This window comes from Semicossyphus pulcher, unplaced genomic scaffold (assembly GCF_022749685.1).
Source record: "Semicossyphus pulcher isolate SPU_LCO1_2020_fin unplaced genomic scaffold, fSemPul1.0.p SCAF_12, whole genome shotgun sequence".
NCBI lineage: Eukaryota > Metazoa > Chordata > Actinopteri > Labriformes > Labridae > Semicossyphus > Semicossyphus pulcher.
In genome coordinates this window covers 10,169,634-10,196,824 of record NW_027211626.1, presented here as the reverse complement: position 1 = coordinate 10,196,824, position 27,191 = coordinate 10,169,634, and the positions used below count along the sequence as shown (strand labels likewise).

The window sequence follows — 27,191 nt, the reverse complement described above, 5'->3', positions numbered from 1 at the left end:
GGCTTTGATGTCTCTATCAACACACAAGAGCCGGGGACTGAGTCTTAATAGAGCAGAAGGGGATTATGTGACTGCCTGCCTCTGGGGGTGGAACATTTTTTTTAATATATAAAATATATGTTTAATTCATACTTTATTTTATTATCAGAAGACTTCGGCTCCGGCTTTAGCCGGGGTCTTGCTACTCTCTGCTCTGCTATCACAGTGACATGGTCGTTAATCCTGTTACTCGTTCATTTGGGGAGTCGCACAAGCCTACAAGCGGAGCAGGCTCCTCCACCCGAGGCCTGGCGCTCCTCCCTCCTGGGCTGGTAGCCTTTCCTTCCTCTCATTTCATGTGGAGAACGCCTTCATTAACCAGCAGCAGCAGCAACTCGGCATGCAACACTGATGGTTTGGTAAGAGGTCAGGCTGCTTTTGGCTCGAAAATAACAGCTTTTAATCAGAGTTCAGAGGCCAGTGTTGTGAAATATCCGAGCAAAAACTACAATCATGGAAGTAACAGCACCAAAACCAACAGATTTAACAGATTTACATCCACAATCGAGCCAATAGATGAATCAGTTCAAAGTAGGCTCTTCGCCCTCAGCTGAACTTTTAATAATAATCCTTCCATCACTTCCCTACCTCAGGTCCCACCCGCTATTTGCAGAGCTGACCTTTAAAGCAGGAAGTGACTGTTAACACAGCCCCGGCAGCTGCACCGACGACAACCTGCTTTACAGCATTTTTCTCATCAAGCACGACACTCGTGTACAAGATTTTCCTCCCCGACTCGCTTGCACACGCTCCACCTCAAACTTTGAAGTTGTGACCTCAGCGCTGGTGTCGCGGCCGAGGCCTCGCTGGACACCTCGTTTGATGACAATAGCACTATCCCACTATTATTTCCACTAACAGCGAACAGCGGAGGGAGAATCTTACATAAACCTCTGATGTAATTTCAAGCATGACTCAAAGCACTGGGGAACCCCACGCAGAAGACTCAGAGCTGGTTTCTTTAAGAAAAGACAACATTGCATACATTTATTAGGGATGGACGCCAATTCCAATACATGCAAATCACCATTGTCCTTTATATGTAGTGTCGACATTATTGCAAACACTTGTCTCCCTGCTGTTTTGTGTATTATATTTTTATTATCTTAGGATAAAAAAAAACATTAACAATTACATGGGATGCCTTGTTCTGCATAACTTAACGTATACACAGTGGGAACAGGAATGGCAATGCTTTAGACATCATCACAGCCTCTTCATAACCCCCCGCCCACCCCCAACCCACTGCCCGCATGCAGTTTGCACTGCACAAAGACCAAAAGTCACGTGAGACAGCCTGCAAAGAGCACAAGAAGCATTCACAGTAAAGGAGGAGAGGAAGGAGGATGGGATGGAAGGGGGGGGGGAGGGAAAAAGATGAGAGGAGAAAGGGGGGAGGAGGAGAAGAGAGGGAGTGAAACAAAGTGACTGCAGCACTGGCCTTGGTTTAGACAGGAGAAGGAGCAGCATAGTCCTAGTATTTCATTACTTCTCCACACTTCAACTCCCGTCTCCTGATTGTGGTACTCATTGTCTTTGACACAAAAAAAGTTTTATATATGCATGTATATATGTATATATGTATATACATATACGTATGTATATATATAAATACATTTTTATAGCTACAGCACCTTTTCCCATGGGGCAACAGTGTCAATACCTCGCACATGGTTCATGGCCGTGCCAAAGAAAAAAAGAAAAATAAAAAACAATATATTGGTCAGGATATTTATCTTTTTTTCCCTAAAATTGGCATTTGACAAGATGATATTCTATTGCCGTCTGGGGGAGGGAAGGGACAAAGGTTCTTCTTTTGAGTTTATATTCAAGTTTTCTCCTTTTTTTCTGGTGTATAATTTCTTCTTTTCCTGTTTTTAAAAAGAGTTCACACTTTTGTGATTTGCGTGTGCTGCTCTTCATCAAAAGGTTCATTTTCCGGATCAGAGTCAGTGGTGTCAGAGTATCGATAATGGTCTGGCTCATTGTCGCTAACGTCCGGGGTGACGGATGTCGAAGTGCTTGCCTCAGAATTCGAAGGCTCCTCCACGGTTTTCGTAAAATACAACTTCACCTGGAAACACAGAATAAAACCGACTTCAGTCTGTGCGAGGAAACAGAGACATCTTATTTGCTTTTATGCAGCTAATATCTTAAAATCTTTACCTTGAAGTTTGGCGAGAAGTAGCGGTTAGCTTTGTCTTTGTTGGCCTTGTCCAAGTCGTTCTTCGTGAGCGTCAGGATGAGGTAGTCCCTGTCCCGGTCGCTTTCCCTGCCGCTTTCCCTGCAGCTGTCCCTGCACTCGGCGCTCTGCTGCTGGCCCTGGCCCGGTGCCGGTACCCCCTGCTGGCTCTCTGCATTGTTCACCGCCCCGTTCTCCATCTTGTCCCCGCTCTCCTCTGGTCCGGGGATGAAGAAGGTGTTCACCCAGAAGTGAAACATTTTGTCCTGGAGGGCGGCGGTGATGAAGAGAGGAGATGGGATGAGAAATGAGGCATTCAAAGGAACTTTTGATTACATTTACTTACAGGCTGAATCCTGTTGGCTACGGCTGCTGTTATTTAAGGTTCTTATTAAACCCAACAATGTGTTAGTCTGTCTCTTAATGCTTTTCTCTACCCGAGCCTGTTTGTTTGGACTGAAAATGTTAAACTTTGACGACAAATTAAGTTTAATTTCTTTCTTGGAAAATGTGTTTGGCCTCTAGCGACTGCGACTGTTGTTTTTCGCAAACAAGAGGGCATTTGTTGGGACTATTTTCAGCTGATTAATGCACAACTTGCTAATAAGTGAGCATTAACAGCAGCAGGACAGTTGAGCTACAGCGTCTGTGCTAATGCTAATAAAGGAAGTTGTCAACCAGTGTGACGGTGCAGCTGTGTTTTTTAAAGTGGAGTTTTAACTAAAAATAAGCGACATTTTCAGGATTTTTGTCTGTTTGCATCCAGCTAAGATAGAAAATGCACACTTTTTTATGTTACCAAGCAGACGTCATGAAAACAGCTGCAATGAGCTCGTATTTAACGACCTACAGGAAAACTTGTCAGCAACAAAAAAGGGCCCAAGCACACACACACACACACACAGACACACACATAAACACAGCTAACCTTCTTCATCATCTTATTCTGTTTATGGAAGAACTCCACTTTGATGTCTCCGCAGACTGGCAGCGGCTGGGGGAATTCGAAAAACATGTGCTTGTCCTCGCGCCGCGTGTGAGCCGGGTTCGACGTGTGAATCTTCACTTTCAGCTGGTACACCACAAACTGGGGATCTGCAATGAAGTGTCAATGTTGCACACAGAGAGAGAGAGAGAGAGAGAGAGAGAGAGAGAGGGGCGGGGGGCAAAGATTATGAGATTCGTGAGGGGACGGGACAGAAAAACACAAAAAGAAGAGCGAGTTAGGGAAAGGAGCAGGTATCATATCATGAAAGCAAGACAGGATACCAGTGTTATTACATGAGTTTGGAAGAAAACAGCCCAGCACACCATCACCTCCCCACATTCCAATAAGTGCAAAAACATTCTATTAAAATTAGGAGGAGACAGGGAAAGTTAACAGACCACAACTCTTACACCCAAAGAGACCCAGAACCAGAGACACAGGACCCTATTCTGACAGACAGTCACAGCTCGGCCTTTTAACCCTTTACTCTGCCTTGTCAGGCAGGGCTTGGAGATGACATCATATGCCTGTGAGCTAGTCCTGTCCTGCTAAGCAACATGTCGACCCTCAGACTGCTCCTGCCTGGTGGATCTCCGGGGCCATATAAAAGCAAATCAGTGAAATCATAACAACAATAATGGATTAAAAGGCTCATTTACCCCAGTGCCAATTCCCTTTCTTGAAGCCCTGAGGGGTCGGCTCGCTCCTGTTTTTAACGGTACTGTCCCCTTAGAGAGAGAGAAGGAGATTATCACAAACAGGGCAACCTGGCCGGCCTGTCGGGGGCTCGACAGCACAGCAACAAACACAAGAGCGCGACAGACATATTTACAGATGTTTGCATCCATGAAGGGTTTTCTTAAAAAGCATACGGCACTTCAGCTTTGTTGTGTGCATCTTCAACATTTTGACACGAGACCTGGTGTGTGTTGTGTGTGTGTGTGTAAGTGTGAAACACAAAGGGGAAGGAGGAAAGGGGAAACTTTGAGATTGCTGACGATCACAAACGACCACAAAACATCAAGAGATATGTGTGAGTTAAAGTAACAGATGAGTCAAGCTAGCGTCTCCTCTTTTATTAACGAGGTGAGCTAAAACCTGAGGCTAGAAAAGTGTTGTGTGGGTGTGTGTGTGAGTGTGCGGATGTATTAAGACGTCAAACTCAGAATAGGGCCTTTTTCTTTAAAAAAAAAAAAAAAAAAGGAGAGTTAGGAGGAAAGACAAGGATCAATACAGTCATGGTGTTAGGGTGAAAAAGCCACAGAAAGAAGGCCGAAGAGGCACTTTTTTCTGACCGACAGTTAAAAATGGACAAACTCAGGTATAAGAAAAGCACAGCATTGTTTGTATCAGACATTTTTGAGCAGAAAAACAGGATTATTTTGACTTTTTAGAGCATAAAGGAGAACTAGTAAACAGCCGAGTAGTTTTAGGAGAAAATATGGACAATAAAAGCACATTTCTACTTCTTAACTTGCATAAAAACATCACCATGGTGCTCACAAACGCTTTAAACTTCAAGATGAGCTCAATTAAGAATTTGGTTTCAGCCGACTTTTAAATCAAATCTGCCTCGTGCCAGCATCACTGTCGCTGAATACAGAAGACGACAAGGGCTGCTGTTTGCATTCACAGCATTTTACAACTAAGTCATAGCAATCAAGCTTTAAGCAAACAGTGTTATGTAGATACTCATGACTACAGTGACTTATTAACACTTGAGTGCTGTGCTGCTGTGTGCTAAAATAAATCACTGGCCATGGTACAGGATGTCAGAATAAAGCATGTAAAAGTCATGCGTGTGCAGCTTCTACCGACAGTCTGCTCTACTCATTAAATATTAGCATTCCTCTAATTATTGTGCACAGAGTACGATTGCAAAGCAGCAGGTGCAAACGGCTGCTCAAATACCTCCGTGCTCAACTTTGCCAAAGTTTGCAGGAACTAAGTTTCAGTTTCCGTGCGACAAACTGTTTCTGAAGCGGCCGCAGAATAAGCTGGCCTCGTTTTACGCAGCAGCAACCGGACTTAATCAATAAGAAGCTGCCCTTGTTAGTCAAAAGGTCCAAAAATACTGCAGCGAAATTCAGCCGCACTTAAAAAACCCCCGGCGCAGGACTCTGCCGCGGATGACCCTCTCTGTTCTGCGGGCGCTAAAGCCGAGCGTGGGTGAGCCCTACAGTGCACAACACATCCAAGGCTCTCGTTCCGTTTGAACAGCGGTGTGCATTGCCTACGCCCTAGTTTGGAGTTTGAACATGAGCGTGACTCACTGCAGGTGCCCCCGCTGAACATGGGGAGAGTCTCGAACACCATTTTGTGGAAGAGGAGCGCCACCGGCTTGTACTCGAGCTGGTTCTTCAGTAGGTGGCTGTAGTAGTAGACGTAGCGGCGCTGGCTCGGGATCGTTACTCCCTGCAACAACAGAAACGATGTTTAGAGGTTTCCAGTGACAAACGAGCTCTCGTGTTCGAGTGTTTGCAACTTGAGCTGAAAGTTTATCAACAAAAATCACATTTCAGGATAAAATGTCGAATGTTTTCTGGGATCGGCTGCTTTTAAGATCCAATTTGCTTCTGCTTTTCTCGGATTTGTATAATTTAACTGGAAGCAGTAGATTTTAGAAAAGGCTGCTTGGGAAATAATTTTTCAGACATTAACTCGCTTAACCAAGGACTTAATTTGCATTAAACAATATTTCGTGCACCAATTTCTCTGGATGATAGAGCCCTTTTCTCTGAGATTAACATCTCACCTTCTTGTCCCTTGTCCTGACTTCCCCGTAAAAGTCGAGCGCTTCTTGGGCCTCCAGGAATTTGCCCCGATGGAGGAGATAGGCGCAGATCATGACTCCGGTGCGGCCCTTCCCGGCCTTACAGTGGATGGCCGCCACGTGATTGTCATCCTCGCTGAGCCACTGGTCCAGGTCTTCACAAAACGGCTTAATTAGCTCCAGCTGAGGAGGGTTGTGGTCTTCGAAGGGGTACTGTGCAACTGATGCGTGACGGGATGCAGGCCCACGCAAAGTTGTAACCGGAGAAGGGAGAGGGGAAGAAAAAAAAAAGGGAATACGGACAGGTCAGAGGAGAGGGAGGAATAGATTTTAATCGATCCTTTGTGTCATCAGTTTTATGAGGGAAAGCATCTCTGGAGCACGTGAAGCCGCCTACCTCTGCAGTTAAATTTGGCAGCATCGTAGTGTCTTTCTGCACAGCTGAAACGGGAAGAACAAAATCCAGTTAGCCGACGCAGAGAGAGGAAGTTATTAAATAAACAAAAGAGCAGTTCAGGTAGGAACAAAATGTGGAACACTTACAGGTTGTAGATTTTGTAATGGTTTTTATGCTTTGAATCCAAAAACCTGTTTGCAGGAGAGAGAAGAACCTTTTAGAAAATCATTGTATAATAGAAGATGTAACATGTTATGTGTTACACTTCCCCTTTCATATGATCACAAGGCAGACAGCACTCACCGTACTACATCGTCTATATTGTTTCTGTACACTCCTTCGAGTCTCTCTGCTGGAAAGCCCATAGCAATGATGTTTGGGTAGATATCTGTTCAGGCAGGGGGTCAAGGAAATGCATGACTGTGGAAGGCGCCAGAGGTCTAGCTACGCTTTCAGCAGCTCTGTTACAAGACTTAAATGAAAAGCATCTCTTTACATGAAAGAATCCGCCATGTTTACGAGAACGCAGGGACGAGCAGCGGAGCGTGCGAAAAGTTGCAGCCAATGTCAATATGAGGGTGTCATCGTGGTCATGGATAGATGGGAGCGCAGATCAGTGTGTGTCTGCATGCGTGTGTGTGCGTGTTGTGACAGATGGCCTTGACAGTGAGGAGCAGGCAGAGAGGACGGGAGTTAACAGCGCTCCTGCATGAGCCAGGCCCACATGTGGGTGCACGAGGAGACTCTCCGCTCCATGACCTGCATTTATTTTTAGAGCCCAAAGTTATATCGGGCTGATCGCAAACGTTCGGCTTATCTCTCTTCCGAGCTCCGCCGGACCAATTTGAATTTCTACCAGACCGGCCGACGTGAAGACACACAGGTAGAAGTAAAAAAAGGTTCCTTTAAACAAGTGATCCTTTGTGTTGTGACTTAAAAGTTGCACATGCAGCAGGAGTAACGCGTTCATGATTATGACAGTCAAAAGAAATCACACATCAGATTCCACCACAAGTTTAACTTCTGGTCGCACCACCTCCTTCCTGCTGACACCTGGCTGCCTTTCCGGCCGCTGTACCACCACGGAACGGGGCTGTGCATGTCAGCGAGGTATAGCGATGGAAAATATCGTGGCCAATTACATGGTGACACACATACAATCTTAAAGGCGCGCATCAGTGTCACGTTGCAGTGAAAAGAATAAATCGAGGTGGCATGCGTGTCTTTGAGGCTTCGGCTGCGACGCCTACCTGTAACCGAAGTCTGCCTGTCGCCATAAGCTGTGAGATTTCACACTTTAACCATTGACTAAAGGGCAACCTTTTCTTACACTTCCTGTGCCACGGTGTCGAAAATAGAAAAGCTGAATCATTCTAATTGGATGTGTCTGTTTCGTTTTGAGCAGACCTTATTTCTCCAAGAGTCAAATCACTTTTTAACTGGTCAGAATAATTTGACACACGCATCTGACAACTGTGGCGAGAAAGCCGGCTCTACACAACCCTGCTGCTGGGTGCACACATGCCCGAGTTATCTCGGCTATAAATGTACTTTAACAATTTATTTTTCAGTTTAACTCTAACCTGATCATTCCTAGAAGTGTAGGAAAATAGGACCAGTTTTAATTTACTCTGTTAAAGCTCCTGTGGAGTTTTTCGCTGGTTATGAAACAGGTTGAAATTACTTCTGATTGCTCAAACCAGACCATCAGCGACAAGATTGATTATTTCTATACAGTTATTCTTAATGCCTGAAACCGCTGGTGGGGGTAGGTGTCAGACGAAGCGGTTAACTGCACGCTGCCTTTGTTTACATTTTCCAGGGCAAACATTTAAAGTGAGTTAAACATCTGACTGTTGAACTGCTATTGTTTAACAGTCCAACTGTTATGACTGCTTGGAGATTTTCATGTAAATAAATGTCTGTTATGTCACTATCTATCGCTGAATGAGGTGACACAATGGTGATTGAGCCTATGGCCCACTGATGAAAGCCTTTGCATTTGCAGTATATAGAATTATGACAGACTGGGCTTCTGGTGCGACTCGTGACAAAGCCCAAGCAGCGCCCAGTTAGTGACGTGTTTTCCATCACCCAGCAGTGGTTGGTCTGCCAGAGAGAGTAGGCGGATCTAAGCGGCTGCTTTTCAGGTTTCTGCACGTGTTGTGAGTAAACAGCAATCTACTATGGCTGAACAAACAAAGAAAAGATCGATGACTACAAATACAACTCCTACTACAATCCAAAGAAAAAGAAACAAACTCGACGCTCAGATGAAGGCAAACAGTCTTAAAAGGAAAGCGACCGTCAGCGAGGAAAGAGTTATAACCGGAGCCAACCGTGGACACCACACATGCAACACTGTTTGGATATCTGGAAAGTGTGCTCCCGCAATTACTGTTTATCGCCAAAGGTGCCACCAAAGAGAGCAAAGCGGAAGTCTTCCAGATTAGCACTTTAAGGATGTACAGGACAAAATCAGCACAGAGATAAGAGGTACAGCTTTGTCCAAAAGGGTCGTGGAAATCGACAAAACCCCTGACAATTCCTCACAGGAGCTTTAAAATATTCTATTTGAACTTTTAATCTTACATAAGACAAAATAATATCCTCCATAGAAAGTACCTGCACATGCAAACACAAAGAACAAGCTCTTTCATGGTGCGCACACACAGATCATCATTCAATCAGCTATTTCCCACTCCTGGAATTCATCTAGCTGGGATGGAAACATTCAGGTCTCCCGAGCAGGTAGATGCATATGCAAATATTGATGCAATATCAAATATTTCCTCTGAAAAAAGAACAAGTGGCAGTCTTCAATAAACCCTGCTGGTGTAATTCAATAAAAGCCCTCATGCAGCCGAGGTAAAGGCAACACAGGCATGAATTCAATGAGCCCAACAGCAAATCTAAGGCAGTTTTTGCATACGGCCAAGCTACTTCCCTGTAGTAACCTATCTGTACATACTGTACTATAGTCCCATCCATTAATGCCTCAAGACCTAATTAGGAGCCCAACACAGGTTTTCTTTGCTACTTGATGGGCTTCTCTAACCCTGGGACCTAATGCCAAAAAGATCCCAGTCAGACTATCATAAGTGTTTTTAAAAAGCTCCAGAGCTCCCAGGAGAGCGTCAGCCCAGAGCATGGGGGGCTTGGTCTCTGCAGCTGGGAGGAAATGCACATACGGGACCCCCTGACGGAAGCTCCAAGTAGGAGGGAAAAAAAAGGGAAGAAAAAAAAAAAGCAAATCTGCCGTTTCAGGCACGCCTTTTCTTTAAAGCCAGCCCTGCCTCGGCTCTATGCATACGCCAAATCCACAACTGAGAGCAGGAGAGAGGGTGGGGGGGAAAGGGAGAGTGGGAACCGGCGAGCGCTGAGCAAGGAGGGGGTGGGGAGGACAGGAAAGGAGGAGAGCAGAGGAAAGGGGGCAAGCAGAGGGAGGGAGAATTAGAGTGGGAGTAGTAAAGAAAAAGAGCAAAGGAGAGGTGGTGGGTTGAGAGGGTAAGAGAGGGAGAGAGCACTCAGACAGCAAAGCTGATACAAGATCACTGGCAACTCTATTTTAAGGGCAATTCCCAGAACTGTGATACTGCATTACATAACTGCAGAGAGCCCATATTGTTTTTAGACACCATGCCAAAAATGATAAAAGGGATGTATGAAAGAGCCCACATCTGAACAAGAGGAGACTGTAAGCCCAAAGAAAGATGCCACTTTCCAGCGGCATGCCCCCTTCACACCTGCACAAAGCTCTAGAGCCTCGAAGAGACGTGACACAAGCTTCACATTATAAAACCAGGTGAGAAACACGGCGGTGCACAAGTTTCAACATCTGCATTCACACATACAAAACCGCTGACAGTTCAGCCTGCAATCAGTGTTATCTATAGAGGCAGTATTTTTTTAAAAAGTGACCAGAAATCAGCTTAACCTTTACATTCTTCCAGAGAACACCGCTACTCAGCACTGTTATCAACTTAATGCAACACTGCTGATAATAACCAGAACCATGTCCATAAATACCAAGGCCTGTTTAATTTTTTACATGCTGAACAGAACTAGACGGGGCTGCAGCTTCATATCATTATTATCGATCAAGCTGCCCAACTGCTTTCTCAATAAGTCGATTAATCACTGGGTATATAGCATCAGAGTTAGTGAGAAGTGCCTTGAATGGTTTACCAAAGTCCAAGTTGACGTCTTTTTATGTCCTGTTTTATCCGACCAACAGTCCAAAACACAAACCTATTAAATTTTCTCTCATAAGTGGCAAAGAAAAAGGCTAAATTATTGAATCTCAGAAACTGGAAGCAATGATTCTTTTGCTTAAACAAATCTATAAACAGCAAACAATCGATCATCAAAACTGTTGCGGATGTATCTGTGTCATCACTTCATGGACTACCTCTTCGAGCTCTGAAACCTGAAATATAAAGATCGAGCCTAATATAGGCTGAAAAGGCAGTTACACATCCTGATACAAAGTCATGTGAACATCACCCACAACTACGACCACAACCATGACCCACTGACACTTTTGATTTTGCATTGAGTTGGCCAAACATATCAGCTCCTGATCTAGTTTATCTCCAGCCAAATAAGTAAAGATACCGAGTTTAGTAACCAGACGTACTGCACTGAGGAACCAGGTCAACTATTATCAGTGGTAATAGATGAGGAATGAGTCCTGCAGAAGGGCCAGAAATAGCAATACTTCAACCTGGAAATTATTTTATCGCCATAGATAAAGGGACCAGTTAATTCGATTTTGCGCATTTGCTGAAATCCATCACTAAATATTGACCCATAGAGGACACCTGTGAGGTGAGCTTGCATGAGGGATGTTAGTTATTTCAGCTATTTGCATTTTAAACCAAAACCCTACCACATAAGGGAAGTTGCATATTTTCCATCAAGCTGTATGATCACACAAACATAACTTCAATTGAAGGACATCCTGAGACACTAGAACCCATCTACCTGCCTTCAAACAGCAGCTGATTGAAAAATTAGACCTAATGCCACTAACAATTTCACAACCTCAAGCTAGGTCCACCACTGGGGGACTGGTATGCAAGCTAAAATGCCTTGTCGTTATTTTTTAAACACACACTAATGTCCAGTTGAACGGGCTTTTCCAGTTATAATAAGACTGTGACATTTATGCGTGCTGGTTTGACAGATCCACCATCTTTCAAACATGCTGGGTGACAGCAAAGCTGCGCTGTCTGACCAACTAGCCAGCTAGCTAAGTAGCAGGGAAGCTAAGTACCTCACGTTACTGCACTGACATTTCTGGTTCCAGCACTACTAAACTCAATGCAACTATCACACATTTACTGGTCACTGTTCAGGGTGCTGTGAAAATAAAGATCACAAGAAAGGATACATGTTAAGTCCAGGTCGAACCCATCCTCTTGATATCTCCTTTTGTTCCGGCTGACCATTTCTTTTATAAACATAGCCATTGTAGCAGGTGACAGGAGTCTATATGGGGCAAATGGTGAAAACAGGTTTTTCTTGTGTTGGCTGTCTGGTCGTGTGTGTCGCAGACAGTGGGGTCTGCTCACGGTCGCTGCCTGCTCTCTTGAATTTTGCTGGTCCTCGCAGAGACGTGCTAGCCAGCAGAGCTAGCAGTGGCTGTCGGTAGGATTAGAAAGGCTTCCTTTGGATCATAAAGACGGGCCTTGCTCTGCTCCTCCGTGCAGGCCCGACTTTCCCAATCCTGCAATTCGTCTTGCAAACACCCCCGAATAAAATACATGCAGTTATCCTCAGAGAACCCTTTGGATGCCAGACACGGTCCAAGCCGATGGCTTAATCGCAGCCGCTGCGATTGACAGCGGGAGGACAGAGAACTCACCGGTTCCCGAAACCCGTATCCAGTCACTCAGACGTAGCTAGCTCGCTAGCTAACTAGCTAGCTAGCGCAGCTAGCTAGCAACAATAGCTAATGCTACCTCCTTTTTCGATCCAAAAGCCTCCTATCGATTCAGCATTGTCATCGACTGATTGCCAAGAACACATCTGAAAAAAAGTGACAGGCTCCACCTTAAATGTATATAAACTATACAAAGATCAGAAATCTGCACAGATTGGTTTGACAGTTCCGTCCCGAGGAATCATCTTCTTTTCTCGCTCCTCTCGCTCCAGCTGAACTCTCAGGCTCCCATCATGGCCTCCACCGAAGGAAAAAAAGAAGGTAGAGCAGGCTGGGATTTTAGAACAAATATCCCACCGCCTTCACTATATAGTTCCACTGTTTCATTAAAATCGCCACACACTGTATTTATTTATACATTTCTAACAATTAATAGCAGATCATAATGAACAACTGCTGAAGTATGTAATTGTTCCGACCCTAAAAAGCGCAACAAAGCAGTTATTTCGTGCTTATGGCGGAAGGATAAAGTGAGCCGCATGCGACGCTCCCTTCTGTCAAAGTGGTCACGTGTGCCTGTAATTAGGGAAGTTTCCAACATAATGTCACTTTTCGCGGTTTAAACTGTCATTTCAGGCTGTATATAATATATATTTTTGAAACATATCAATCTATAACACTAATATTATGTGTTTACAATAAAAAAATATATTACACCTTCCCGAACCGTCATTGTCTTCTTCATTCCATTTTTTTAAATGAATGCAAAATAATACTTCACGTGAGCAATTTCATGGGCCATACCTCAGTCCATGGGCCATACACGGTAATGTTAATATGAACATGCTTATCATTGACGCATAGTAAAAAATAAAAATAAAAACACGCCCCCCCAAAAGGAATATTGTTGACACGTTATTAGTCGATATCTAAAGATAATATTTTAAGGATAATACAATCATTATTACAATTATTAACACTTTACATACACACTTGTTGATAAATTGACAGGAGATGAGCATGCAACCAAGATATTTTTCAAAAGTAGGGATTGGATATACAAGGATTTGTTTAAGACAATTAGACTACCAATCAATTAGACCACTGGATCAATGAAAAGCATTTTTATGATTGTTTAATAGTTTAATTGCCAAATTCTACTGGTTCAAAATGCTAAGACATAAATATTAACTGGTTATCTTATCACTTTGATGGTTTTGGACTGCTTTTCAACATTTTAAAGGACAATCCTAAAAACTGGAAAATAAATGGCTGATAATTCAATAAGAAAATGAACCATAACTTTCAATCCACATGCATTCCCATTTATCATTGTTAGGGTGAGGGCAATTTCATGTTAATATTAACCTTGCACTTTACTTAAATGTGACTTGTGGAGTCCCATTTGAACACATCTGGCGTGTTAAAATAGGGTTATTTAGAAACATTAGGCCTGAGGAACAGCAGAGATTTACAACAGTAGCCTTCCTGGTCATTTCTCGGTGACATGACATGTTGGATGCACATTAGTTGGGAGATTTTATTTAAGTACTAAGGGTCCAGTTCAGCATATTTAAATGGAGTTACCTGGAACATCGCAGATTAAATGATCTCATCCCATGTGAGGCTAATTAGGAATCTGCTTCTTACAGGGGAGATAGGTTTTCCTCACAGAAGAACACTCATCTCAAGCAATGTAAGCCCTTACAGCTTAATGACAAAATTAATCAGTCCTTCAAGTTCAATTAACCATCTCTTAAGTGTAATTTGAAAGCATCTCATGATCTCCTTAATCTGCTGTAAAAGATCGAGCTGGCAAAGATAATCCAGAGCCAAACCGAGTTTTTTCCTACATAAAACATATTAGACTGTTCTATATATCTTATTGATCACTTCTGGTGTAAGTTCACCACCATTTATTTGGAAAAATCAGAGAGCAGATAGAAACACAGGAGGATCTTTGGCTCATTTTAAATGCATGTACCGTACTTTCATGTCTTTTGTGTTTTTCTGCACCGGTTGTAGCCAGCAGATGGCAGCGTTGCACTTCTGGTTTTGCCGCCCCAGAATGCCTCACTGCCCAGTCGACTTCAACCTTAAATCGATGTGTGTGCACTTTGTACAGACAAAAGTTAAAGCGAGGTATGTTGCATAACCAGCTGCACACAGATGAAATCAGGACACACATATCAGTGAACAGAAATCATTTAAATCTATTACATTAAAGTGCATTATATCTTATCTTATTAACGAGTTATCTAAGCACGAGGGAGTCACCAATGATTTCAGAATAACAAATCATCTTGTTTATTACTGCACTGGACAACCTTTGTCCTCCCTAAACTGCAGGTCTTTATTATATGAATGCACATGCCCACTTTATACGATCACACAACTCTCAGAGACAAGTCAGGCCAACACCAGTAAGACATTTAAACAGTTTCTGGTTAACAATGTTGACATGTTTTCAGAGTAAGGCACTTTCACATTATTACACATTTATGTCTATGTCGTATTTCACAATCATATGAAACATTAACATGATGAATCAATCAACATCCAAACATGTCAAACAAGTAGGCACTGTAGGTAGTGATAAATCTGCAAGTTACTTTCATTCAACTCTTACACATAACATTTCCTTGAAATGCTCTAAAAAAGTGAAATTGACATGTTTTTTTTGTAAGTCATCCTTCAGATAATTACATGTAAATATCAGAAATGTTTTCTCTTTCTTGGAATGTGCTCCTAAAAAACTAAAAAATAAAAAAGGAATCTCTAGTAACATTAATTTATTAAAATACATAGTTTAAGTTAAAATGCATATACACATACAATGGATTTATAAATCACATTGTTTAATAGGAATGTAAAGATTTCATTTCTTAACTACTGTAAGAGAAGTCGTTTTGGTTTGGTGAAGACTTGAGTCAAACTGAGTCATCATTTGTACTAAACCCTTCTTTCTAAATGCTTATTTTATAGAAGATTAAACAAAAATCTATCTAAAATACCCTCTTAAAAACTGATTGTATCCTTCTATAGTATGCTGCTGTTGACAGGCGAGCCGATCGCCATGATAGTTACTTGTCCTTCTGAAGAGAGGTGTAGTACTCCACCAACACCTTCCAGGCCTTGGGGGCCATGAAACCATCCGGAGGGTTCTCTCCGCTCCGAGCCATGTTCCTCATCTTGGTGCCAGAGATGAACTCAAACTCAGCATTTCTAAGAGGGGTGAGACAGCAGCATGGTTTATTATTAACAATCTTTATAACTTACACCGTCAAAGATTTGGGAGTTGTCTTAAGATTTTTTGCTACAACGAATCGCAGAGCTGACAGGACGACACACGAGGTCAAAGGTGGTTCATACTGTCATGAAATTATTTTCTGCCTTAAAACAATGTAAAGTAATTCTGTATTAGAATTTCATGGCAGGTCTGAAGAATGTGCACACAGCTGCAATGATTACTCAGTGAATTAATAGGAGGAAAAAAATATGGTAGATCAATTGTTTCAGTAATTTTTCAAGAAGAAATGTCAGCTGGTTCCAGCATATTTAATGTTTTTATCTATCATTCATGACAATCAATGAGGAGCTTTTGGGTTTTTTGGGTTCAATGCATTATTTTATTTTGGGCAAATATTTTATTGATATATTTATATGTTGCTGCTGAAGCTCATATCTGTCAGGCTGTTTCCAGTAAAAAACTGCATAACATTTTCCTCACTCACCGCTCTTTGTCATAGAAGTCCATAGCCTTCTTAGTCTTGTTGTAGGCAGCCACCCTGAAGGGGATGATCTCCACAGAGGTGAGCCCTGGGGCCATAGTGAGGACCTTGCCCCCGTGGGTGGGTTCATACAGGTCCTGTTTGGTCTCCGGATGAGGCATGCCAGCAGGGTCCCGGCCAACTATGTAGAAGTTTGCCCCCGCGATCATTCTGGCTCGACAGTGCCACTGAACCTGGTGAGAAATTGGAAGACATGAAGGTTAATATTCAATCAATTTACACAGTCAAGCTAAAATGATCCTAACATCTGACTAAAGCTGACATTTCTCCTCACCTCTGTGGGTCCAGCATACATCATAGGCGAGGGAAAGATGGCCACAATGGTGTTGGATGGGTCCAGGACGCCCTCCTCCAACACAGCAGCGTGCTGCCTCATCCGCCAGTCTAAAGGCACGTCATCGTCTTTGGTCCAGCCGCCGAGTGGGTGCAGCAGAAGGACTGGATTCTTGTAGCCTCGCTCGAGCAGACGGCGCTTGGTGTCCTGCATCAGCAGGGCGTGACCATTGTGGACGGGGTTACGCAGCTGGAATGCGAATATGGCATCTAAAGAGGACAGCATGGAGGAGCACAAAATAAAGTTAATACAACGGGAGAATTTGAAGTTATAACTATGCTATTACAGTACAACAGCAGCAGTATCATTGTCAACAAATCCAATGAAAAGACCAAAACCAACAAAAAAATGAGTATTGTCTGAGGCAAAACCTAATATAGCTTATTCCTCTTTGTCACAGCTCTATTGTTGGCCAGACACTCCTAAAAGTTTTGCCCCCTTAATACTCACCAATATACCAAATATGCAGCAGACAGTAGTCCCCCACAATGCATTATTTTATTGTGGGCTAAAACAAAATGTAGGCCTCTTTAGCTATAAAAGTATATACTGTATTTTGTCTTGGGTTTGAGAGGTACAGATGGGCTGGGCTAACTGGCAGTATGATGATCTTTTTATGGGGTTTGTTAACACTACAAAAACAAAAACAAAATATTACTAGCCCTATGCATTAACTTCATATCACAACATGCTTTCACACGTTTCAAAATAAGGGACCACAGAGCAGCAAAGAATACTACTAAACAAAAATAGCCAAAATTTGTACTGTACTGCATTGTGAAGTAGAGAAATCAATGAAACAACAATCAACAGCATTCACTTCAAAGAGAGTGAGTCAAAGTAAAACTAGGTGATCACATGTCACAAACATCACCATGCAGCTTTACATTTTACCATTTAAATTTTTTCATCTGGTTGTTGTTGTTGAGTTCTTCTGAAAGACAAGTGTGGCACCGCAAAATTAAATGCTATCATGTTTCTTGATTTTTAAACCAGAAGTGATTGACATTTTATTAGTCCACTTTTTGTTTCCTGTTTTGTGTATATCTTAGGTTTTTTTAACCTGCTTTCATGTCTTTGAACTTCTGTTTGAGCTGCTGTGGAGTGAAGCGGTACTGGTCTAATCCATCGTTCCACTTGATTCGCTCCAGAACCTCCAGGTCACCGCCTACCAGCCAGTCACCTCCCTCCATAACCATCTGCACAAGGTAATGAACAGAGAAAACATTTGAGTTTCCGAATCAATAATGCAATTAATATTAGTATCCTCGTGAAATTATTGCCTGAAGAAAGTTGGATGGTGTAGTATTTATTTGAGGCTTAATTTATGTTCCATTTGCACCCAGTTACTAAGACTAAGTTCAATACTGACACAGTGAAAGTAAACAATGATGTAGGAACTAGCGGATCTTACTGTCCACTGTGTAATTATGTTGTTGACACTGTGATTATAACTGTGTGTGTTGAACATATTTGATCAATGTTGTATTACCTTAATGTAAGGGTGCTGCGGACAAGTGGTGCCCCACTGTCTGGCACAGCGCTCCTCCTTGCGATGTTCGTAGAACTCTGGGTTCCTGAGGATAGCCACACGTGAACCCTGGTACTCGAGAGCTATGGCCGAGCAACTGTCCAGCCGCTGCTTGGTCTCAATGTTGACAGGCAGGACAATGGGAACAGTAAGGTTTATGGCCCCGCCTGAGACAGAAGAGGAGGCAGGGATCTCAACCAGTGTACCAAAGCACCTATCATTTCAAAGGGTTTATTTACAATAAGCAAAGAAAAACAATTACAAAGAACTTTACGCTCGTCACAACCAATTAGTATGTTTGGAGAACAACACAAGGAACATTGATTCCCATACAAGGTGTGTTTGTGCAGCTGTCAGAGGGTGCATGGTAAGAGGTGCAAATAATTTGACAATTGAAGCTTGTTGCTACAAAGAGTGAACTAGTAAGCAAGCAAGAGAAGTGTAACAGAAGCAAAAGTAATGAATAAAAGCTCAAATAGGTAGCCAAATGGTTTTAACAGTTAGCTAAAAGTAATGTACAAACAGCTTTAACTGTTAGCTTAATTGGACAAATGGTTTTAAGTTAGCTAAAAGTAATGAAAAAACAGTATAAACAGTTAGCTAAAAGTAATGGACAAACAGTTTGGACGGTTAGCTTAAAGTAACGGACAAATAGCTTAGATGGTTAGCTAAAAGTAATGGACAAACAGTTTGGACGGTTAGCTTAAAGTAACGGACAAATAGCTTAGAGGGTTAGCTAAAAGTAACGGACAAACAGCTTAGACGGTTAGCTTAAAGTAACGGACAAATAGCTTAGATGGTTAGCTAAAAGTAATGGACAAACAGTTTGGACGGTTAGCTTAAAGTAACAGACAAATAGCTTAGATGGTTAGCTAAAACTAATGAACAAACAGTATAAACAGTTAGTTAAAAGTAATGGACAAACAGTTTGGACGGTTAGCTAAAAGTAACAGACAAACAGCTTAGACGGTTAACTAAAAGTAATGGATAAATGGATGAGATGTCCAGTTACTGTCACCAAGTGGTAGTTGTACAAATTCAGATAAGACCAAACCGACCTAAATATTGACACGTAGTATGAAAAAATACATTTTGATATTGATTCTGTATTTAATGGTGTTAAACAACACTTGGGATATGTTGGAATATGTCAGACAGAAAAAGTTTGGAACTGATTTGGATTGATAAATTCATATCATTTTCGTTTTAAAATCTAACATTGCTCTCCGAGTTGTCTAGTGAAGCTCCTGGAGGTGTAGGTCAAACTTTGCTCTCTAACTCTTAAAAGGGATGTGAACAGGTTAAAATCAAACTGGGAGATACTTTTTGTGAGTAGATAATGGTTAAGTACTTGCACAATGACTTTCAGAAAGCAGGATTGAGGAAGCATACATTTTGTTTTGATTATTTCTTCTTCAAAAATCACATAAAATATAAATGGCAAAATTTATGAAGACAAATTCTCGATGATATGGCTTAATCAAAGGAGATAAAGCTCTCTGGCCAACATCTTTGTGGTATCTTACCATTATGTCTGGATACAGGACATTTTGGTGGTTTGGTGGAACTGGATCTGACTTTTAAGTATGTTAGTTTAATGAGACAGAAAAGACATGCACGTTGTCCTATATAAAGTCATTCTTAGAGACAAGCTTTTCAGGATGGACCATTTCAATTGTATGATTAATACTTTCACATATAAATGAATGTCATTTAGGGTGAGTGACTTATTAGAAGAATACTTCTAAGTATATTTTCAAATTTTTGTTTAAATGAAACAATGACATGAAAACACATCAATTATATTGACTTCCATGTTGCAGTTTTTCCAGTGTATCTCTCAAGATTGATTCCATCACTGTTTCTTTTCCTTTGCTCTATTTCTAAGACAACCACTTGTGTGAACCCCTCTCTTAGTCTGTTATATTTTTTTATAGTCATAAAATAATAATTCATTGACATTCAAGTTCCCTGTTTGTTAGGGAACACTCAGCTGATCTGGTTTGCTGCATTGCTGTGTATTTGTGTTCAGGCAGGTTGCCATAGACACAATGTCCTGGCAGGTTTAACAAGAGTAAGTATAATTTTGTGGTTATTTCTTACCATCCAGCAGGTTGCCAAAGTGTAAGACTTGCAGGAACTCTCTCTCTCTCATGAAGCCTTTCAGAGGGCTCGCCCAGCCCTCTGCCAAAACCTGCACCCACTGCAGATCCAACTGTGGACAGAGAATTGTCTCTCGTCATGAACAGCATGAAATTGAGACGATACTGAAGACATTTCTACAGCATCTCAGAAAATACATGGATTCATCTGTAGTGATTGTATTTAGTGTTCTGTAGCAAATTTAGATCCACTTATCTGTCTGTAATTGCCCTATTAATGACTCGATGAACACTGCTTTCTTTTAAACCGAAATACTGGCTTTGACCTTTTGACCTTTCCTCCACTACTGAAAGCCCTTTAGTCAAAACATATAAAAGCCTCATTGTGCTGTGTTTGAATTGGAGATGTGGCTGCTAAAGTAATTAGGATTAATATTACACTCCCTCCCTGAATCAACAAGATGGTCTAAGCCTGTGATCTCTCTCTAAATTATAGACTATTATGTATTTTTTATGAGCTGGCTTTCACCATATTAATAACAAACAACAGCTCACATGACTGACAGATAAAGATGGATCAGTGTTATGAAGAATACTGTATTATTGTACAGCATGTATTTTAACAGAGGTTGATGGCACTCTTTATGCCCTGAATGTGTTTTCCGGACACTGACTGGTAGAGGGCCATATGTACTTTTGAACTTGACCGATTGATTGTGATCCTAATTTGTATTCAGTTATACTGTTGCCACACTGACTGCAGTAAATCATTTTACTAGTGGTACTACTCTGTAAAAAATGTGTCATAATAACAAAAGCGACTATTCTTCTCCTGCTAGAAATCTTCATTCACCTCCAGGGATCTGAGCTGAACGGTCCGTAGGTTTTTATGTCTTTAATAGGACCCAGGGAAGTCAGAGCAGACCATTAGCACACAGGGAACAGTGGGGAATGTTTATGGGCTCATCATGAGCAGCTCTCTGCCACCTCCAGTCCTGACCCCCTCGTCCGTCTGCCGGGTGATAAAAAGAAGCGTATATACCGGAGCGGTGGGTTACCTTGGTGATGCTGATGGTGGGAAGCGTGTTTGCGTCAGCCACGGCGAGATTCAGCTTGTTCTCTGGAACAAAGAGCTCATTCACCTCCTCCATGATCTCGTTTGGTACGATATCCTACATACAAGGAGGAGAAGGGCATATTAATATTATAGTTGGATAAGGTTGGTAATGCAGAGAGAGAGAGAGAGCGAGAGAGAATTTTTATAATTGATTCATCAGGTGATTAAATTGATTGTTTTGTACAACCAATATTTAAAAACCCAGACATATATCATTTGCATCATATATGATTTAAAAAAAAAAAGCAGTTCATAGTTAGTTAGTTAGCATAGTTGCCAAATAAAATGTCAATCAATCATTTCAGGTCTTTGGTTATGTACCTGTACTCTGTACTTGGACCTGGATCTCCAGTAGGTGTTTGGTTGTGAAAATGATTGAAAGATAGTTAATCCCTGCTACTCAAACTTTCTCTATAAATAACTCATTTTTAAAAAAACACTGCTTTTACATGAGGACAAAGACACATGTCAGGCATCAAGCAGATGTATGACTCTGTACAGTATTTTTTTATGGTTTTGATTTGAGCATGTGTACACGTTTGCGTCCCCATTTCGTGTTACCCAGCATTAAAACATCTCCTGTGATCGTGAACACCACGTTCAGTCTCATACAGGTGCCCAGTTGATTACTGATACTGAATTTTAGCAGATGACAAAAAGTTATGTGTCATTTTACTCTTCAGGTAAAGTTTCAAAGAAGTCTGCACTGTCACAGTGAACACAGCAGATATATTTATTCAGGCGTTAAGTTGGCAATGTACTCAGGGGAACAGGAGGCAAACATTAGGGAGTTTTTTCCACAATGTTGTCTCATGATGTTGACACAGCTCAATTTAAGATAATATAATAGGTATTTAATTCATAACAAATGACCTGTGCTTCTGTGACAAAAGCTTTTGTCGTCATACATTTACTTCAACCGCAGCCTATCCATCAGTTAAGCTTTAACATTGGCAGCAGAAGAATTGTTACATCCAGCGTGTGTCCAGTGTTTTAATCTTTCTCCACATCTGTTATTTCCTTATCTGTGAAAAGCGGAAACCAAAGTTTGACACATATAAAAAGCTTTAATTTGGATATTCTATGTTTTTGATATGTGCTTAGCATGCTGTAGTTTTTTTCCTCAGCTAAATCAGTACTTTTGACCTACTCCCCTCACAGTGATCAATAGTGTCATCTAGCTCTGAGCAACCAAACACCATCCAATGGTCACCATGGTGTTCTTTTGCCTCTGGCAAGTTGATACTAACCCCTCCCCTTGCATGTGAAAGTCTTCATTGCTGGACTAGAAAATCCAGAACGGACAAAGAACACTTTAATCTTCTTTTATTAACTAAATCTAAAATCAATGTTTGTTTTAAGGACGCAAGTGAGTACAGTCCATCGCTTTACATACTTTATATACACACTAAATTAAATATGCTGTTGGGCTTGAGCTGCTTGTTTGAATAGGGATTCTACGGAGGGTTAATAGGTATTAGCATTTGACATCTATGAATGATGATGAATGATGGAGGCCTGTGTGAGTACATCACAGTAGGGGTTTTCTGCCACACAAAAACTGGACAAAACTGTTTGACAGCCCCATGATTCTAATTAGTTTCACCCACCTGTTCCCTGAGCATCTCCAACACCTGGTGGAGGCATTCGTTCACTGAGAGCTCTCCGGTTTTCAGCACAAGATCTGGAACCTCGGGGCGCTCATAGTCTGAGTCGATCCCAGTGAAACCTGGACACAAACCACAACAAGAGTAAAAGTAAAAGTAGCTGTAGAATGAGCTTGGCGTTACTTGAATGATTGATAGAGTGGCAGCGCCCAAAAAAATTGGGAGAAAGTTTACTGAGGTGAACATTGCCACACAGACCTTTGATCTCTCCAGCGCGAGCCTTCTTGTAAAGTCCTTTCACGTCTCTGCTCTCGCACACCTCAAGAGGAGCGTGGATGAACACCTCGAAAAATGGCAGCCCGTTACTTGCATGGATCTTCCTCGCCTCCTCACGATCCTGTGGAAGGAAATATGACATATTTAAATACAGTCTTAAATGTAGAGATATGTGCCTGATACGCAGTGCGGAACTATTTTCAGACCTTGGAGAAAGGAGAGATGAAACTAGTGACGCACACCAGCCCGGCGTCGGCAAACAGTCTGGCCACCTCGGCTATACGACGGATGTTCTCCTCGCGGTCTGTTGCAGAGAAGCCAAGATTCTTGTTCAGGCCGTGACGAATGTTGTCTCCGTCCAATGAGTAGCAGGGGATAGCGTGGGAGACAAGATACTCTTCCAGGGCAAAACTGATGGTTGTCTTCCCGGCCCCGGACAAACCTTGTGGGGAAAAGACGTTTAAGCATGACACTGAGCTGAACTACGTACTGTTTTTTAAATAGTCCATATCAGATCCAGACTACATGAAGCTAATAGACATCATAAAAGACTATAGAGATATACCAGTGAGCCAGATAGTGCAGCCTCTGAAGCCTCCCCTGGTGCCCACGACCTGCCCCCTCTTGCTGCGGCTGACATGGTGGGCCTGGTACACCACATTAGTTGACCTGTTGAGATCCTGAAATACGAGAACACATGCTCAGATTGTAAGCTAAATAAAGTTTTTCTTGGTAATTGCTTATGATAGGGATAGCTTCATCAAAGACAAATAGAATAACCGGACCTTGCTCCATGTAATTGTGTTTACACGGCACGATGTAGCAATTATAACTAATAGCATAGCTGGTTTCCCATGCTGGGTCAAGACGACTATGTGGACCAGGCTGTGGATAAATGGGGCTGTATTGACTCTTAGAGGGGAGGGGTAAAGGGGGGAGGGTGGCATGGAGGGAGGGAGAGGGACTGACTGGACAATGTGACTAGTGTGCTGCCTGCAGCCCAGCGATGATGTGGCAGTGCTCGTGCCCACACGTTCGCCCTCTGCATCCACTCTTCCTTCTTCCCTACACCCATCCCATGTCTCCACTTTTTGCATACTCACCCCCTCCCAGATGACTAAAAGCTCTCTGAATATTTGGGTCTCGCACACAACCATGTCTGTAAAAATCAATGACCTTGACACGTCACTCATAAAAGTGTGTTTCAATCAAAGATGTGAGAGGACCAGTTAATAAAGTTATGCTTTGTGTCGTTCCTCGTGGAGGGGATACATACATTGAGTTTATAGATAAGCAATCTGCCGTTGATGATGATAAAAGAAATATATAAATCACATAAAAAAAAGTTGAGAAGTTTGATAAGAGATGTGCCGGGTAGATATCTTTATATTGCAGCGTTTTAAGATCGTTAAAATGAAGGCCAAAGTGTGTAGTTCTCATGTTATCACTTGTATGATGAGGTGGCATTGTTGTACCTCGATCCCAATTCAAAAAGACCTGCTGCTCCAACTCCACTTCAAGAAAATAAGTCACACGCTCTAATAATGACTATAATTCTCCCCATATGACACGTAGCCTCCGCTTTGTGCATGTACACACCCACACGATGTGGAACATGCAACACTATTCTTCAAGACATCAGAGACACCTTCTCTCCTTCCATCAAAGACTCGCTCTGCCAGCAGACCCGCTCCTTATCCTCTCTTCCTTCCTTTAGCTGTGATGGGAACATGATGGGTTTTTTTATAACACGTGACTTCATAACTGTGGATTTATTTAAAAAAAACCCAACTTCTTTAGAAATGCTTTTATAACTTCTCTTTATATTAAATTAAACTTTTGCTTGCTTTTGCATTTAATTATCTCGTTGAAAAGTTAACTGCATTTTGGTGCAAGAAATACGCGATAAACTCTACAACTAAATGTTTTTATCCATTTCAATACCTCATGTAACTATTCTTCTCTTTCTCCAACTTACATCCTGTTTCTCAGGAAATACAACTTGATAAAGATCAAGTGTTGTGAAATTCTAACTGAAGACCTATGTGCCACAATGTAAATTGCACGGGCAATTTGTTAGATGTCTTGCACCACAGTATTAACAATGATTCTCAGGGTTGCACATACTGATTCATTTTCATCATCAAGTGCTCTTGAGATGCTGGAACAGGCTGACAGTCATATTTCTGCTTTAAAAGTGACTCAATTCTCAAAATAGTGTCTGACCATAAAACTGTGGTGACAGCCACTGTCTGCAATGGTGCACACCTTAAGTTTTATATGTACAAAATACAGCTTTATGAGACAGAAAACACATGACAGGTTCGTGCATGACAAATACTGTATGAGCTTACAGTTTATGGTATTTCCCCTGGTTTCTCGCTAGTCTCATTCTTAGGATAGCTCCACGTATGGTCTCCAAGTTAGCAGCATTCCTGTGCAGCATCAGACTGCCGTTTCACAGTGGCTCCTTTCTCCCCCCTTACAAGACACCCTCCGTTATGAATGGAGCAAATTGACATGGATACGTTACTACAACAACCGGTCTATTCAGAGTCAAGGCTGTTACCGTCACACCTGGGAGTAACTGTAAAGCGGCAAACAAGTGAAGAGATTTAGAAAAGCAGATCTTTAAGAACAACAGTCCAGGGTTACTTTGAAGGGAAAAGTCAACTTTGTCTTGTACTTTAACTGCTTTTCTGTGCGATCTTAGAGTACCCGTAGCAAGGAGGACATGTAGCGGTAGTCAGACTGTTATTATTGTGTATTAACATGTTTGACACACACTTGGGAGGAGTTTGAACGCTTCATCTCGGGCGCTGGCGGCTCACTCACACTCCGCTGCACTTTTCACAAACATTTCAGGCTCAAATCTGATGACAGCTTGAATTTCAGTTGTCCCTCTCTCCTCCCCGTTATCTCTCCGCATCTACTTACCGTGCAAAGCTTTTTCATTCCGGACATTTTTCCCACGAGAGTAACGCCGCCGACGGACTGCTGAACACCGGGCTGGTCCGCTTCACACACAGGCCTGGGAGGATGAAGGAGTCTGCCGCCGGTCGCTCGAGTTGTAACCTCCAAACTTTTTGGCTGCAGAGATCGAAGAAGACGAGGGGGGTTTAAAAGGGACTTCCAAGACACGTAGCATTCCGCTGGCCCAGCCTCCAGCCCTCCTCCTTCGACGTCCAGAAATCTGCATAATGTGCCGTATACCAGCCAATACTCAAGCATAACGACATGACGGGGCTGAGCATTGAAACTGGCAGCACTTGGCTGGCCGGAGTTTGGACATGATGTTCATCACTGTGCTGTTGAATTACACTAGTACTTTCTTCAGGGAGTTACTCAGTGCAACATTTTCTTCCCAGTTTATTTAGTTCCTGGAGCCTTACTGTGGCTAAAATCACACACAAATCTGGCAGGCTACTAAACTGAACCGTTAAAAACACATCAACTGGCGTCAAAGGTAACGGTTACTTTTAAGCTTAATTTTATCGGAGGAAAATGGCGTGCGGTAAAGATGTTTTTATATTGGAGGTCAAGGTACAATAAACACATGAATTGAGTTCAAAAGACCATGGCATTGTGTCAGTTTAAGATTTTTCTTTTAAAGCTCCTGTAAGGAAATTTCAGTTTGTGTTGATTTTGGCGACCCTTGTGGACAAAGCTGTACCTCTTCTCCTAATCTCAGTCATATGTTTCACTCGATTTACATTTTTGCCCTGGAAATGCAAACAAAGGCAGCAATTAACCGCTTTGTCTGACATCTACCAGCAGTTTCAGGCATTAAAATAACTATATAGAAATAATCCATCTTGTCACTGATGGTCTGGTTTGCTTTTGTCATACAGAGTAATCAGAATTAATTTGTTTCATAACCAGTGAAAAAAACTCCTCACAGGACCTTCACCTGCATGCTGCCTTTGTTTGCATTTACCAGGGCAAAAATTTTAACTGAGTGAGACATATGTTTAAGAAAGCAGGATGAGATTTTTTTGTTTAAAAACACTACTTAAGCATGTACAGGACAAAATCAGCAAAGAGGTACCACTTTGCCCACAGGATCGCCAAAATCTACACAAACCCAAAGTTCCTCACAGTAGCTTTAACATATATTCGGAAATATTTCTATTACGATGGGCCAAATTGACTAAGTTGTTAATGAAG

General features: G+C 42.0%; 2 protein-coding genes across 3 annotated transcripts; both read right to left on the bottom strand.

Moving 5' to 3' along the window:
• Positions 1-995: 995 nt before the first annotated feature.
• Positions 996-12,564, bottom strand: LOC138588433 (phosphatidylinositol 3,4,5-trisphosphate 3-phosphatase and dual-specificity protein phosphatase PTEN). 2 transcript variants are annotated; one of them, XM_069658560.1, is made up of 10 exons: positions 11,775-12,564; positions 6,683-6,767; positions 6,526-6,570; positions 6,380-6,423; positions 5,965-6,203; positions 5,483-5,624; positions 3,869-3,937; positions 3,150-3,316; positions 2,206-2,487; positions 996-2,113 (listed from the first exon to the last, which is right to left on the bottom strand). In XM_069658560.1, the coding sequence occupies exons 1-10, from the start codon at positions 11,851-11,853 to the stop codon at positions 1,928-1,930; spliced, it is 1,338 nt and encodes a 445-aa protein (XP_069514661.1). In that variant the 5' UTR covers positions 11,854-12,564; the 3' UTR covers positions 996-1,927. The 2 variants fall into 2 exon arrangements, with proteins under 2 accessions (XP_069514661.1, XP_069514662.1); XM_069658561.1 differs by lacking the exon at positions 3,869-3,937.
• Positions 12,565-14,907: 2,343 nt separating this feature from the next.
• LOC138588453 (bifunctional 3'-phosphoadenosine 5'-phosphosulfate synthase 2-like) lies at positions 14,908-26,121 on the bottom strand. Its single transcript, XM_069658589.1, has 12 exons — positions 25,962-26,121; positions 23,590-23,704; positions 23,231-23,466; positions 23,007-23,145; positions 22,752-22,870; positions 21,083-21,196; positions 20,026-20,137; positions 17,884-18,089; positions 17,455-17,590; positions 16,332-16,600; positions 16,001-16,230; positions 14,908-15,491 (listed from the first exon to the last, which is right to left on the bottom strand). The coding sequence occupies exons 1-12, from the start codon at positions 25,986-25,988 to the stop codon at positions 15,350-15,352; spliced, it is 1,845 nt and encodes a 614-aa protein (XP_069514690.1). The 5' UTR covers positions 25,989-26,121; the 3' UTR covers positions 14,908-15,349.
• Between the last annotated feature and the right edge of the window lie 1,070 nt (positions 26,122-27,191).